Source organism: Streptopelia decaocto, assembly GCF_964273445.1.
Source record: "Streptopelia decaocto genome assembly, chromosome: Z".
Classification (NCBI taxonomy): domain Eukaryota; kingdom Metazoa; phylum Chordata; class Aves; order Columbiformes; family Columbidae; genus Streptopelia; species Streptopelia decaocto.
In genome coordinates this window covers 40,809,736-40,826,478 of record NC_138657.1, presented here as the reverse complement: position 1 = coordinate 40,826,478, position 16,743 = coordinate 40,809,736, and the positions used below count along the sequence as shown (strand labels likewise).

General features: G+C 40.4%; 1 protein-coding gene across 8 annotated transcripts in view; it reads right to left on the bottom strand.

Moving 5' to 3' along the window:
- The window catches only part of SHB (SH2 domain containing adaptor protein B), a 153,680-nt gene that overhangs the window by 128,921 nt on the left and 8,016 nt on the right, over positions 1-16,743 (bottom strand). For all 8 annotated transcript variants that reach the window (XR_014186283.1, XM_082075442.1, XM_082075440.1 and 5 more), the window contains exon 2: positions 6,399-6,516. Coding sequence is in view for 7 of the 8 variants with exons in the window: in XM_082075442.1 (XP_081931568.1) it covers positions 6,399-6,516 (118 nt within the window). In the remaining variant the exon portion in view is untranslated. The remainder of the gene's footprint in view (positions 1-6,398; positions 6,517-16,743) is intronic.

Sequence of the window (16,743 nt, the reverse complement as noted above, 5' to 3'; positions counted from 1 at the left end):
CGCAGCGACACGACGGCACCCTCCTGCAGCCTGGGTCGAGGGCAGACCAGCTTCTGTTTACTTGCGCATGGTCCTAGTGCACCCCAGCCACCTCAAGCCCTGGCTTGTTCACAGCATACGGCCCAAAACTCTCCACAGTAAGGAATCCACAGTACCATGTGAGATTGAATGATGATGGATGAATTATAACTTTGAGTTGTTTTCTAGTCATGGCCAGCCTAGTGTTAGATCCTCAAATAGAATCTAGAATTGAAATACATACAATATAGGAATAAAAGAAGAAACTTAAAGTCTGTTGAAAACTATGCCAGCTGTTGAGCTTAGTGGCCAAAGACACTGCCTGACCTGTGTTGACTGCAGCTGTTTGCCACGTTCAAACGCAAACAGATTGCAAATCTTAAACTGAGCCACAACAGTGGTTAAAGATCACATGTTCATTTGTTAGACTCAGTGACCTTCAATAGGCCAGAAATGTTCTTTCTAAACATCCCATGCTGTATGTGCTAATCTGTGTGGCCTAATATTTATCAAAGTAATTACCATTGCTCTTTTTGCATTATTTACAGTAGTAAACTCAGTGCCAACAAGCGACTTGCCACAGGCCACTAGTAAGGGAATCTGCAAGAACTGACTCACCATCGATGTGTTATAGTGACTATTCAAGTGAAGTTTTAAGACTATTCAAATGAAGTTACATGTCTGAACAAAAACAAACAAAACCAAACAAATAAAACCAACCAAACAAACAAACAAAACCCAAAAAACAACAACAAAAAAACCCACGCCCAAACAAAACAAAAAAGAGGCCTCTCTCCAACTACAATGGAAACTGACACCCAAGACTTTTTGAAGTAGGTGTGCATTCATGGGAATGCTTGTTTTTATCACCAGTCCCAGTATTTCTATGATAGCTTGCATCAAGAAAGAACTACCTCTCTCAGCATGTCCACAGATGGCTCCTAGTTGAGGCAGGTGCACTGCTTTTGCTAGGCTGCCTGTCATGCATTGGAGATTCCATTGTGATTCCGATACTAGAAAAAAGAAGTGAAGTGCAGGAAGGCATTTGCTCTGCTAACATCACCTGCATCTAGAGAGGAGGCTCAGCTTTCTGCATCCATAGGTGTGAGCTAGTTAAACTTGCTTACTGCTGTTCTACTGTAATGCCAGGATAATGTATATATATAGACAGCACGATAAACACACAGAAAAAGAAAGGAAGGAGGATGCTAATATTGCAAGCCTGTGAACAAAGCCGTGAATTTTCCTTTGGAATTCTCTCTAATATTCTCCTTGATTAACCTCAAAAAAGTTCCTGTTGACTGCAAGGGCGAAAACTCATGGACTCCACACAATCCAATATGAATTCAAGCGAAGCCATTTATTACAGAAACAAGCCTCCTTATATATGCAGTTCTTTCCTGATCATGCGTCCACGCTCCAAGCATGCATTAGCTGACTGCATATTGTCCATGTTCACGAGCTGTCCACGCGCCCAAGTCTCACTGCTAATAGGTCTGTTGATTTACATCTTGTTGAGGCCCTGTTATTGTAGAACTGCCTCACTCCCACAGCAGGTCCTGTTTTCAGCTTTTTGAAGTGGCCTTGAAATTCCTTTGGGCCTGGCTAGTTCAATAATAAATCTCCATCTAATAGAAACCCATCCACACAACAACCTCAAGAAAATCCCTTGAATCTCCCACAGTTGACAGAACCCTCACATTTATCAATGCTCTGCCCTTCCTCATCAAGCACTTCCCTTAGTTTATGTTCACCTTTGCTGATAATGCACGTGTCATCACCCAGGCTGATGAACGCATTGAACAACACAGCCAACAAAACTCGTATCTCTGTGCCATGATCCAAATGCTCTAGAGCATCCCTAGAAATAAATTCCAGCTCTTCAGATGCAACACACAGACCCCTGTTCTGTACCAGTTACCCACCCCTGGAGCATGTATGCAAGATTATCTGTTCAGTCTGCACCACACAGACCAGGCTTGTATGGGGAAGGACATGTTCTTTTCAGAATTCACTACATCTGGGAGACTTGAATTTAGCTTTCCATTTATGGCCAGAACCCCTTTTGCAACTTCCAGTCTTCAAGGGGTACTGGAAGCACGCTGCTAGGTTGATTAGGGACTGATCTAACACGTTTAGTTCCCAGGACAGCTGTGTGACAAGCCTCTTGTGACAAATGCATCAATCACAAAGTAACACCTCAGGGAAAGCAACTATTTTCAGAAATGCTACCCATTGAAGTCTACAGAATTCTGAAATACAAGAAGAGGGGTTTCTCCCTGTCTACCGTATAAATGAAGCAGACGCATGATACCAAGGCACAATGCTAGGTGATGACTGACAAAGCAAAGGAAAAACATGGTTTGCATTCAAACTTCCAGGCAGGGCACAAACCCAAGGCACTTCTAGGCCTCTAAGAAATCAAGGTACTGATGTACCATATGTTTACCTGAACTCTCAAATCATCGTCCTAACTCAAGGGCCCAGCCTGCCCCAACTCTCCTTCACTAGCCATTCTAGAACACAAAAACACAGCTCATGATCTGGAATGGACAGAACCGTCTTTGCTGACACACATTCCACAAGGTAGACATGCCCCTTAGATAATGATTTTTACCTCCTCTCTCACATATCCCCCTCCCCCGTTTTTGAGAACATAGTACCAAATTAGTTTGAGACTTAGTGACCTTAATTTTACTATTATTCAAGTAAACTAATTTTTCTGTTATAGCATGTATCATGCTATGCACCTTGTACTCAAAAAAATTGTGAGCTTGAGGTGAGGAGCTCCCTTCAAAGCCAAGTAGCAATTTAAGAAGGGTAACAGATGCAGTCTATTATCTCCTTCTTGTAGCCAGTACTCTTTGTCATACCTTAAAAAGATACAGTTCTTTGTGTAATAACTTGGTTGACAGCGTATCTCCATCTGAGTAATGATCCAAAATTGGATGCTCCTGCAAACGTGAGTTTTAGAGGCAGGTCCAACATCTGAACCAGCTATAGTCCAAAAGGCAGACTGCTGCCTTGTTTTGGCATTTGATTACAAATGTTTCATGCAGTCTGAGGATTTGATTAATTCCTTCTAAGAGATACCTGGAAAAGCTGTGTCAACCTGTGCAGTGGTCAGGAGGAAGTAGAAAGGCACTATCCCTCCCAGCTCACAGGGTATGGCTGGGATACGGCCTTATGACTTTAATGGGACTTTAAAGGGGAAAAAAAAGCACATTTTTCCCCAGCATAGCAATATCCATGAACTGAGGGCATCCTCTCAAGTAAGAGATCACCACAGAAAACAAACAGACCCTGATGAAACTCAGTGATAGTAATGTTATCTTGCATTGCTTCTTCTTTCATCTTTGCCTCCAACCCATCTTCGTCTATTTCATGCTGGGATTACGGTTACTCAGGCAGTATCAGCAATGTTGGTATCTTCTTTGCAGGTTACGTTTTTCTCTCTTGTCCACCTGCTTCTCAGCATCCTTCGAATTCAGCATCTTATCGCTTATCTCTACTTGTTTTCACACATGCTAGCAGGCAGGCCAGGATCTCACTCCATGCATAGTCCAGGATGCAGTATGTCAGATATTAAGATCAAAGAGAACTTCCTTCATACATCTGCACTTATGCTGGGACAACCAATCCCCAAACAGGTTGGGGATAAAGCAAAGATGGAACACTGTTCCTGTGGCTTTGAGTGTACACCCACCCAAGCTGAGACTCACATTGCACAGCACACCAGGAAGTGGATTTCTAGGAATTTTCTCTGAGCCTCTGGCATGCACTTCCTGAAGACAGGATAAACACAAATATCAGCACAGGCCAACAGATGTGTTTGGCTGCCAGGATATGACAGCTTCTTATAAACACACATTCATTCTCAACATGCTCTACCTTTGCCTCAGGTCAAGCCTTTCCTTGAAAGCCTTTCCAAACCCTGGCGTAAGTGTTGATTTCTTTCAATCAACATAACCACAAGTCTAGGAACACAGTATTTGGCAGGGGGACACTATCAGCAGAAGAAACTTCAAGCCTGATTAAACCCAATTCTAACCACAAACAACATGGAATCAGACAGACAAATAGTTTATTGAAACAACTGCATGTCCACAGAGCTTCATGAAGAAAGAATGTTTTGAATCAACATACATTTCTACTCAGGTGTAAGCTTAGCTTCTCAAATTGAAATAATAGGGTCTTATTTCATATGGACATTTCCTTTTGCATAATCCTCTACTAACTCAAGGAGCATGCAGCACACACAAACTTTAGGTTCCTATTTCAAACTAGCCTTTACACCTGGTTTCCAGATTTGTTCAAGAGTTAGAGTACATCAGTAAACATGCAATAACTAACAAAAAGCTATTTTGTTTTCTGTGTCTCCTAAAGTGTATTCTTCTGGGGTTTGCAGATTCGCCTTCTCCGGGATTAACCCACATTCAATATAGTCAGAAGGATTTCACCATATATGGATAGCCACAGACTGCTCTTTTGATCATCAGACAGCACAGCTAACAAACACAACAAACAAAGCAGTAAACATTCTGAGGCCAACCAAACTGCACTCCAAAGATCTTCTTTAGAAGTACTAGATACATAACAGAACTCAGCTGGGAAATATAAACTGAATCTTTAAAAACTTGCCAAAAAGTTGCCTTTGGATTTTCATTTGCCAAATACAATTCACAGACATCTGTGCAAAAACAAAACAAAAACAAAAAAAGTGGAACATAACCTGACCTCACTGAGGGGAAGACTTTTTCTGTTTTTACCAGCATTAGGACAAGATGACTGGAAACCAAATACCCAGATCTCAAAAGACTAAAGGTTTTCACATAGATATCAAGCACCTTATACTAGCTCAATCAAATACATATTCATAACACTGGCTATACCATTATCTACAATTCAACCCCAGCTTTGGAAGTGCCTTTAGCATCTTTGAGAGCTCCTTATATTTCCTTTATAACAATATATGGAGCAGATAGAACAACTAATCTGCTGCACCAAACACCAGTTTGGCAAAAAGGTGTCTTGCAATTGCAAGGGTACAGAAATTTACTGGCCCTTACTTTAGCTAAGCCACCCATCATTGTGCACTAAGCCATACCATGCTCTATGGCTAATCTGGAAAATGAGATAAAATATGCTCATGTCCTAAACACAAGACTGATAGACTTCACAGTTAAAATTACAAATGCTTATCACTGCTGTAAGAGCAAGAACCTATTGGGACTAATCTGTTGTTTCTGATAAATTACTTGACTAGAATGAATAGATTTACATCAGTGAGAAATAAAAGCTCCCACCCCCTCTGTATCATACTGAAAAATTCCAAATAACATAGTCTAGATGCCATTTCCTGTGTCTCTCTTCAGAAATGCTATTTGAGATAAACAGGAACACTTGCATGAAAAAAGGATCTTTGCATCCAACAGCCTCATCTTCTCCCACTGATTAATCTTTCCTGAGGGCCCAAAACAGGAGATGCCAATAGAAAAGGAAAGCATAGAATCAACTCAACTGGGCACAAGAGTGATTTCTACTTTACAATGAGAAAAAGAGGATGTGCTGTACAAATCCAAGAAATGCACAAGTGATCTGCACAAAGATGTGTTGGCTGAGTCAAATCATCATAAAGTAAAAACACATGGTCCCATACCCCAGAAAAGTTTACAGACTGCACAGTCAGGAAGTAGGAAATGGATGCATATAATATGAGGAAAATACAGGGACAATACAGTCACACAACACCAGGACAAGGAGTTCAAACAGCTCAAACTCCTACAATACCCCCATTAACCACCTCCTTAAATCAACTACATGACAGAAAAGGACAGATACTACCAAAATAGCAGTTAAAGGGTCACAGACGTCCTGAAGTGTCTCATTTTGACAACTGGTACAAAAAACTCAGAGAACCAAGGAAGGCAGGAAGGAATGAAGCCACACAAAGATATAGCAGCCCTCCTCCAGAGGGAAGACCAAGAAGTCTGAATCTGATCGAGGAAAAAAAGGCCATAAAAAAAGTTGATCAACTTTTTTTAAGTGAACTAACACAATGTTATCCTTGGGCCATCCCTACTATGAACACAGATACAGCATTGAGATGGCCAAGCTGAGTAATACACACTCCTACTCCCACTTCTCACATTTTCGTCTCCCCACATAACAGTACAAATCCTCTATATTCAATAGTGAGTTCTAGAGCAGTGTTATCAAGGCACATGCAGGCACATGAAAATCGTCCTTAATGTTCACCATCTAAGCACCTTCAGAAAATGGTTTTGCAGACCAAAGGACATTTTCATTCCATAGCAGCTATAATACCCATGTCAACTGCCATGCTATTAAAACTCAAATGAGCAATTGCCTTTTCTTACCAGTCATTATTCTCTGGGCTTCATATGGTTCCATATAGCCAGTGTTTTCCCCTTTCCCCATTCTGTTCAACTCACTTTTGGCATCAAATGGATCTGAGTAGTCATCAGCTATCAACACCTGAAAGACAGGAATGTAACTGTTACTAGAATCTCCAGTCAGGTGTGCGAACCAGAAGGCAGTAACATACCAGAAAAAAACCAAACCAAAACCGAAACAAACAAACAACAACAAAAACACCCAACACAAAACAAACAAAAAACCACAAACCACAGTTTCACATAGCTGTATCCTATGACATCTTCAAAGTACAGTCTGAGTTCAGAAAACTAATACACAATTACCACAAATCAGTTATTACACGGTGCTGAAACAGAAGTGTGCTCCTGTTCATACCAGAAACCTTACAAAGGTAGGCTCTATGTCAAAAGATTTCTGGCTAGCATAAAATATGGAATAACTGGGATGGACAAATTAGAAAGATCCAATCTGTCAGCACATTCAATCCAGTGCAATTCTTATCAGAGAATTTTGACAATATTCAGCAAAAGCACACACTTTAACCTATCTCACTCCCTCTGTTTTTTAGGTTTATCAGCTAAAAGCAAAAATATTGCCAAGAATTTTTAAAATAAATACTCAAAGGCTACTCTTTTCACTGCATTAATAAGAAGCTTCATAAATTAGTTCTCAGTTGAAAAGGAACAAAACACAAAACAAGTTTTTTGCTTAAACTTAGTTCTTGAACCCACCTGTGCCAATCTTTCTCTCAAAGGAACATTATATTTACCGGCAAAATACAATTATCTGTCAGAAGAACAAGCTTCTTTCCTCCATTAGGAGACTAGAAAAAACTGAAGGTTAGAAAAATCTCACCCCTTACACTACATTACCACACTCCCCTAACTCCTGCAAAATCATTGCATGCTGTGCAAGTCCCATTGGTTATACAGGCTTTTTAATCAGCTGATTGAAGTACCAGGAATCACTCCTCCTGTTACTGAAGGGATAGAGTTAATCTTGGTTTCTAGAAAATGAAAAGAGGACTGTGGCAAAGAAAAAATCTCCATATAAGAATTACTGCAGAGCAGAGATGCAGTGTAAGACAGGCAAAAGCATCTGAAGCAGAGAAGGCAGCAGCAGGCCTCAGCATCAGAATCTCCCCAGAATAATAAAATAATTCAGGTGGGAAAGGACGTCAGGAGATTACCCTACCCGACCCCTCACTCAAAGCAGGGTTAGCCTAAAGGGTCCTGCCCTGAAAGCCTACTCTCCCAGATGGATTTTTCAACCAAGGATCTTTCTGTCCCATCATTTACCAGCACCAGCAAGACTGACAGCAGATTGCTATTCCAACAGCTTCAGTCTTTTAAACAAAGAACCAGGAATACAGTGCCAGCTATGAGACTGAAGCTGCATCTGCTTCTGTCTCCTGCTACCACCATACCATATCAAACAGAGCAAAAACCAGGACACACAACCATTCCCAGAACAAACACCTACACAAATGCCATGAAGTAAACAAACACTGTATTAGGAAAGGCAGAGATCTCTTAAGATTAGGGAACAAAACATCAAACACATTAGAGTCACTGCTCAGGCTCTGCAACACTGCCATGCTGCAATTTTATATTGCTTATTTTGCTTCCCAAATAAACAGAGTAAATATTTTTTAAAAAAAAAACACACACACACCAAAAAACCCACCAAATACCCAAAAATCCCAAACACAACCAACCAAAAACCCACCAAAACCAGTCAATAAAAAAAACTCCATCACATTCCTCTGCATAAGCTCCAAATGGCTGGACTACAGATCACTCACAAGCACATCCCAAAGAAGGGACATTTTAGAAGATGTATTTGTTATCACTAAACACACAGATATAAGTGTCAGAGCATGACTTAGATGTCCTAGAGTCACAGGTTAACAGCTGGGATACCAATGTATTTGGGATTGATGTTTCATTTATAAATTAATATTGTTTTCCTCCACTCGAAGTTTGAAGTGCCTGGAAGTTTATGTTTGACCAGAAACCACCGAACTGACACAGATAATAGAGGGAGGAAAAATAATTCTCTCTCTTAGTGTCTGAAATGACTGCCTCATTATTATGAAAAACAGTTAACCCAAATGAAAGAAGTCCTTTCCCCCAAGTCTGGCAACATATGCCCAAGCAGCAAATCAAGTGATAGCAGCTGAACACACTTAAGACAAAGACAACAATGTGTATCACACAGCACTAATTTGTCCTAGTCACAAGGACAGGTTTATCTCCAAAAGCGCTGCAGTTGAAATGCCATCCATTTGGTCTTCTGATCCAATCCTGTCAAGAGCTGCATAGGCTCTGCTGCTCTCCTAAATAAACTTACAAAGTAATACTAGCCAATCCTTACCAAAACTATACTAAAACATGAAAGAGAAAGCAGTCTAACACAGTTATTTGACATTTCATCTTCTCAATTCACCAAAAATATACTAGGAGGAAAACTATACGTATAAAATGCTGTCACATGAGATAGAAGTCAAGACTGATTTTCTTTAAGCATAATGGTAACTTATTCAAGAGCTTACTGTACCAAAAGCAAACAGAAGGACTGAAGAAACAAACTTGTTATTCAGAGAGGTCTAACAAAGCAAAAGGTGCTTTCCAACAAGGAAATTTTTAAAAAAAAAAAAAAAAAAAAAGGAGGAAGGTCCAAACCCACATTATTTAATTATTACTATTATTTTCTTTTTTTATCTGTGAATCTGTACCAGATCAGACTGAGGCTGGAAATATATCCACTATAGTAATCCCTGGAATGAAAACCTCCCCTAGCTTGGATAGTGGGTATAAACTCCTCCCCTTCAGAGGAAAAACAGTGTCAGAAGCACCATGAAATGACTTGTTCAGCTGGCTGCCAAATTGATCTTTGATGTTAGCAACTGAAAAACACGACAGTAAAGAGAAGGGAATGGGTGCAGTCTATCACATACCAATGCATCCCTCCCAGAAGTCTCAACTAGTCAGGCTACCTAGGCTCTCATGCTGTACCTGCTGTATCTTCCTCAGAAACCATCGAAGTAGCAACATGCTGAGCTTTTGTAACTGCAGGCTAGAGACGGCATTCACACACCTTTGGAGTGGGACACAGTTAACTTGCCTCTCTGACAAATGCAGCCAACTTTTATGTGGGTCCTACCTGTCAAAATGAACCACAACCACCAGGGAATCCTCAGAATGCCTCAGGCAAAGTCAGATTCCAAATCATGTCTCAATTGGCTGTATTTGTTAGGGCTATTGTTAAAGACCTCTAGCCTATCTCTTAACAGAGTGCAAGATTATCAGAGAGGACTGTGAGCTCCTACAGCTCCTGATTCCTGCTCTATACAAGCCCACCCCATGTAGCCCCATACACATATGATACTTTCTATCACGTGGATCTAGTAATAGTAACTTGGGGCATGAGAACTTCAGGCAAAAGAAACTCCAAAATATAAATAACGGTGTGCTGATCAAAAATAAGCAAAACTTGTATTTGAGCTTACGCAATCGGAGATGATCAACAAGGATCTAGGGAACACTTACAAGAGTTCTCCCTAGCACATTGTCTGTTACAGCTCAAAGGCAAAAGAGTATGGCTCAGTTACCAGACCAGATGACGAACTCAAAACCATAGCTCTAGCTAAAACGTCAGTCAGCAGATACAAGATCAAAAAACAATAGCAACACCCCTCCCCCCAAGAAGAGTTAAAAAGAAGCCCAGGTTCTGGTTTACTCCTGTAATATATATTAACTAAGATGCAAGCTTCACTGTTGATGCACAGTCCTCCTTCCTCTACAGTCTTAAAAAATATCATTTAAGACCTACATACATTATTAAATACAAGTTTAAATTAGTATTTACATATGCAAAAGCATGATTTGCATAGGCAGTCACAGGAGAAAAATAAGACCATACCCAGATGCATAATTTTGCAGATATTTCTAACTAAAAAACACATTTTAAAGGGAACAAAGAAGAAACCAATGAGAAGCTTACCACACTGAAATAAACTGAGTCTTTAGAGATAACCTCTCTTTGAACTGAAGGGAAATGCAAAAGATCTATCCTTGAAAAAGTAACTGTTTGTTATTTGATTGATTTATTGGCTATTGTGATTAAGAACACACTGTTCTAGAAGAATCCAAGAGGAATTATAAGAAACAACATGAAGCAAAAAGCCCAAAATACCCCTTCTGCCAGTCATACCTTTGGGAGACTTATTACGGGAGACTCTTTTTGAAGGGGAGGATTAATATATACTTCAATTAAAAAAAAAATGCAGACCATATACTCCTCTCTTGGCTTCTGTGATCAGCAATTAAATCTACCAATATCAAAGACAAGAACATGTGACCGTCAGCAGGAATACAGAATACAAGAGCACTTTGAATTTGTGTCAGAGAACACCAGAGTTAACACATTTAATATAATGTAATGAAAATTCCTTATCCTCTCTGAGAATTTATAGTTACAAAAGATCAGTCACTAGCTACACTAGAAGTCACTCTATATTAAGCATGGTGTTTCTCTTAGTTCTGGGATTTTTTTTTTTTTGGGGGGGGGGGGGGAGGGGCTTTTTTTTTTTAAATAACAACCATGTGAAATTGACTAATACAAATTTCTCTCCTTGTCCCCAAGCAATCTTCAGGTCTCACATCCCAAACCTGTCCTAGACAGATGCTTCTTTAAAGATACTGTTTTCCTTTAATGCTTAGATAAATACACATCAGAAAGGTGTCTCATGATGAAGCCTGGACAAAACTCAGCCTGCATACAGAAGAACCATGATGTTTGCTCTGAATTGGTTTTCCAAATGAATAAAGACTTGCACTTACACTTTCTTCCATGTATCAACAAATTCAAGAACCTCTTAGGTAATCCTCCCCATACCCGCAGCACCACTTTTTTCAAAATAAAGTTCACAACCTTGGAAAACCTAAAAATACAGTGATCTATATATGATTGAATTCCCAAAAGATCAGCAGGACCAGGAAGAATAAAAGAAGGATTTTTAATATCTTGTTAATCGACTCAGAAATTTAGGTCTGATTCTAGAAGGCTACTCTAGAGATGGAGCTGTGGATAGAGCCTTTCCTCTACTCCTAACTTTGAGTGTTGGAAAGACCTGCATCAGCTCTCTCCCTGGAAGAAATCACAGGCCTCATTCATAGCTTTGATTTCCAGAGGGGGATGCATTCCTCGTCTAAACTGTAACTGAAGTACAAATTGAGAAAGGTAGCTCCTAAACTTCTAAGACAGATGTGGACTGATGGCGAGGTGTTGGGAAAGAAAAAAAGAAAACCCAGTATTTAATAACAGGGTTTCAAGAGCTACTCCTTCATATACAAGGCTTAGTTTTCAGGGAAGATTAATTAGTCTTTGCAGTTTCTAAAGGTGTCTAGAGTCACAAACATCTCTCTTATTCCAAACAGTATCAGTGAGCAAAGAAGCTTGTAAAAAAATATAGACTAGGCATTTCTGCAGTGATCCAAGCAGATGCAATAGCAAACTGGCCAACACAAGATCAGATTGCAAACCAGAAGTTTACTTGTGAACTTGATGGTTAAAAAGAGAAACAGAATTTCACCTTTTTCCTTTCTACATCCTTTCAGTTCATTAATCAGGCTAAAAGTCATTTACATAAGTTCCAATACATGTTCTTACTGTGCCTAATTTCTCATTTACAGTTAAAATGCCTTTTAAATCACAATAAAGTACCAAACCTTACTCTGTCTACAGAAGGTTTCACTTTCACGTATACACACGTTACACACACATTACTTCCACATATACATTACATTAGAACAGTTGTAATGCTAATGGTTTGCTTTCAAGCTTCCCTTAAGTTGGATGTGCTAAAGTGTAAAACAGACCTCTTCCCTCATCCGAGTAGTTTTGAAAGAAAGGCTGCAGATAATATCTGTGCTATCACACAGTAGTAAGAAAGTTGGATTTATGTGGCCCAACCGTTGAAACAAAATTGTGTAATGAATGCTGGTTTAGCTATGCTTAGTGTCTCAGTACTTCCAGACTTAGTTAACCCAACTCCTGCACACACCCACGTGAAAATTCAGAGAACAGTCTGCAGAAGCAGGCACAATTCATTCCTTCTTGCTGATTAGCACCAGTAATTTCAGCCTTCAGTATTTAGTGTCCTCATAACATCATTCTCTTTCATTGACTCACCCAGTAATGCCCAAATGTATATACATGCACTGAATCTGAACAAAGCCATATTCATTCTTTCATGCTTGTACGTTTTAGAAACTATTCTCAGACTGACTCCACATTCACTGACTGTATAGATTAATCTACAGAATGGGGACAAGCACTGTAGCTCTACAGAGCTGTACCTTAGATCCTGCACTATATTAACATAAGTCTGTTGGCAACACTCTGTCTCCAGGGCAGTTTTTGAACAGATTTACATTAAAACTGAGGTTCTGTGAGATCTTTGAAGAGAATTAAACCACTCTTCTGCTCAAAGCATGGCTAATATGAAAGCTAGATAAGGTTGTTCAGGGTCTCACCTAGATAAATTTTTCAAGTATCCAAAGACAGAAAAAGTCCACAACCTCTTCCTCAGCAATACACATGTGTGTGTATATATATAAAATAACATGTAATAATGGTAACTATATATTTTACATATTTATAATATTTTTGTATATGTGTGTATGTACATACATGTAGATTTCAGAACTTAAAAAGTCATTTCAACATATGTAACAAGAAAACCTAAATTTATTTAAATAAACTGGTAGACTAAGGCAACAGTTTGAAATTAGACGAAATATGCAAAGACCAGAAAGACAGAAAAGACATGGACCAAAGGATGTGATTAAATAGGCATTTAGATTACATTCACAGATACTATTGTTCCCGTGAAGAGGGAAGACAGCAAGTGCTGCACTGGTGGGACTGCTCTAGACTCGGCTCAATAACTTAGAAAAATCCTTTCACAGGCAGTATGTGGTATCCACTACGTAGTTTTCAATTATATTTCAAGACACAACCTGTAAGGCAATAAATATGCTGCTGGCATTTTGACTCTTTCCACCTGACTTCTTTTGCCATCCATGCAAACTCTAATACTGCATTCATTTTTAGGTAGATTTTTTTTCTTTCACTATCCAATTTAGCCTTATCCAACATTTTGCCATATGCAGGTTTTTACTACCTTTCGAGATTAAACAGTATACCTCCTTGTCTCCTACATTTATTAGCTTTATCAGTTTGACGACTAATTAGAATTGCTGTCTGAACACAAGAACACCATGACAAAAGAAAGTGTTATCATAGGGACATAACTCACTATTACTTGTTCCTTTCATATTTTTGGTAAGCTAATGCTTGTTCATAGATGCAAATTCAGCTTTTACAAGGAATGCTCCAGGGTCTTCATATGTGAGAGCAATCTACAGATATTGCAAGAGCACAAATTGCATCTATAGCATGCAGCTTTCTCTTCTGTCTCCATAAAGTTGTCAGCTGCTTGAAATAGGTTGAAGTCATCACTACTGAACCAGCAGAGACATGTGAAAGCAATTAATTACTTCCCTTCCTCTCACAGATGGATTTTTTGATTATAGATCCCCACAGCAATCAACAGATAGATTAAGTGGTGAACTTATGCAGAAGCAGTAAGAGATAAACCAATCGCGAACCACACAAGACAAGCTTGTAATGGTCATGCCAATGCTAGGACCTGGAAGGCTACTGCATGGATTGATATCCTTCTACGGCCATCCCTGCAGTCTAAATGACCTCTCAAAGATAAGGCAGTAAGGCTAGATCAATCCTCTTTCTGTACCAGAAAGCTGAGGGGAGTAAGAACGAGGTGCACCCTTCTGCCAGCTCAGAAAGGCCCAGCTGTGTAGCTAAAGCCTACCATCCTCTAAAGAGAAACACAGCCAGCATCCAGCTGTTCTGCCCAGACGTCAGCACACAGCTGGCCACTTCTGAAGTCAAGGTGTTTCAGTCTCACCTCCAGTTGCCATTGCAAACTCTTTGTGCTCCCTCCCACCTTACCTTCAGCAACAAGAGCATGTTGTCTCCTCCAGCACACTAAGTGTTTTAATCTCTGAGTTACAGGAGTCCTGTGCAACTTTTTCAGCTGCAAGAGAACCACACTGCAATACTATACTGCAGTATAGTATAGACCAGTACAATAACATGGATATACTAAGCCAGCAATAGCTGCCTATTAACGTGAGGCTTCTCTAGACTTAGTGCCAAAGACTAACTGACCACAGCCATCCCAACAATTTTCCTAATATGAAAATGGTGTCTGAAAACTGTGTATTATTAACTTGTTTCAGCACACAGCTCAGGACTCACTGAGTTGCCTTATTCACCCCAGAACTCCCCACTTTCCAGTCTGGTGTTCAGGTTTACTTAAGTCTGTTTCATGGAGCAGACAGACATTATAGCCCAGCACTCAGTCCACACTGGACCACAGAAAAATAACTCTTAAGAAAAATGTCACACCCTGATGAGCCAGGATCCCTACATCACAGCTCAGAAATCTCAATCAAAATTCCCCCTAGACTTGACATCTCCTCCCTGTATGTCAGAATTCAGCACCCCTTCCCTCATGCCAGATCAGCAGTTAAAACAACTTCAGTATTAAACAGACAAATATATCACCAAGCAACCTCAAAGGTATGGTGACAGCAAGCCCAACCCAACAGCACCCATGTTCCCTTCAATGCTTGCTATTATCCTTGAAAGCTAGCTGGAAACTTCTCAGCAACACCTATGCAGTTCAGTGATCCCAGACTAAAGAAGTTACCCATTTCAATACACACAGCACCACAATCAAGTCAAATCAACCATCCATTGATTTTCAGAATCTAGTGTTACATATAACAGCTGGGAGCTCCACCCTGCTGCCAAAGGCCTCTCTCAGTCCCTCACTGGAACTTTCCTTGTGTGAGCTTCATAACAACAGTGCAGGGCAAGGGGTCAGGGGTAGAATGCAGACATTTGTCTGCAGCCCTAGGGACACTCATTCTTCCCAAAACAGAATGCAACAGACATTCTAGGCAGCTCTCAATCCTTCTATTACAATCTTGTAGGACCTGGCAGTTTTTAGTTCCTGCTAGGTTGGAGGCTTCCAGTCCTTATCTATGAGTCATTTGTCTGATCCTCGCAGTAGAAAAATCACTCCCAAGATTTACCAAATCATTCAGCTTACCTTCTTCATTGCTGCTGCAACCTCAGTGACTTTGCACTACCTTTACCAGAGATAGATGTCTCTCAGCCACAGCAGAGCTTTTCAAATGAATTTCAGGTTTTAAACTGCCTGCAGTGGCTTTTCATTCTTCAATTTCTCCTGCAGATCTCTGGCAGGGCAATCATGCCAATCACTATGCCTAACCAGTTCATTTCTTTAATGTGGACATGTCAGGGTGTCAGAGACAAGAGAGAAGCAGTGAACATCGAGGCAAATTAATATATCTCTGATTTGAGAGAGAGAGATACTAGTCACAGATCACAAAAGCCACAGCAAGCTGGACCAATGCTTTCCCTTTAACTGGCAGGATATTTTCCCCGTTTAACATTAACCACACTCTTACTCCTTTCTACATCCACCACATGCAGAGTTACCCACAAGACATGAAATCTAACAAGCACGAAATTTTACAAGTCCAAACACCTGAGCACAATTATAAATTTGGAGAGCAGTGGTTGGAAAGCAGCCCTGCAAAAGAGATTTGGGGGTGCTGGTTGACAGCAGTTCAATATGAGTCAGCAGTGTCCCCGGCAGCCAGAGGGCAAACCGCATCCTGGGGTGCATCAAACACAGCATAACCAGACAGTCAAAAGAAGTTATTATCTTGCTGTATCCAGCATTGGTGCAGCCTCACCTTGAGTACTGTGTGCAGTTCTGGGCCCCACAATTTAATAAGGATATTAAGGTACTCGAATACATCCAGAGAAGGGCAACAAAGCTGGTGAAAGGGATGGGAAGCATGTCCCCTGAGGAGCAGCTAAGGGCTTTGGAGAAATGGAGGCTGACGGGCAACCTCATTGCTCTCTACAGCTTCTTCAGGAGTGGAAATGGAGAGGGAGGTGCCAATACCTTCTCCCTGGTATCCAGTGATAGAACACACGGGAACGGTTCAAAGCTGCACCAGGGGAGGTGTAGACTGGACGCTGGGAAGCATTTTTTCACTGAGAGGGTGGTCAAACATTGCAACAGACTTCATAGAGAGGTGGTCAATACCCCATGCCTGTCAATGTTTAGAGGCATTTGGACAATGCCCTTAATACCATGCTTTAACTTTTGGTCAGCTGAAGTGGTCAGGCAGT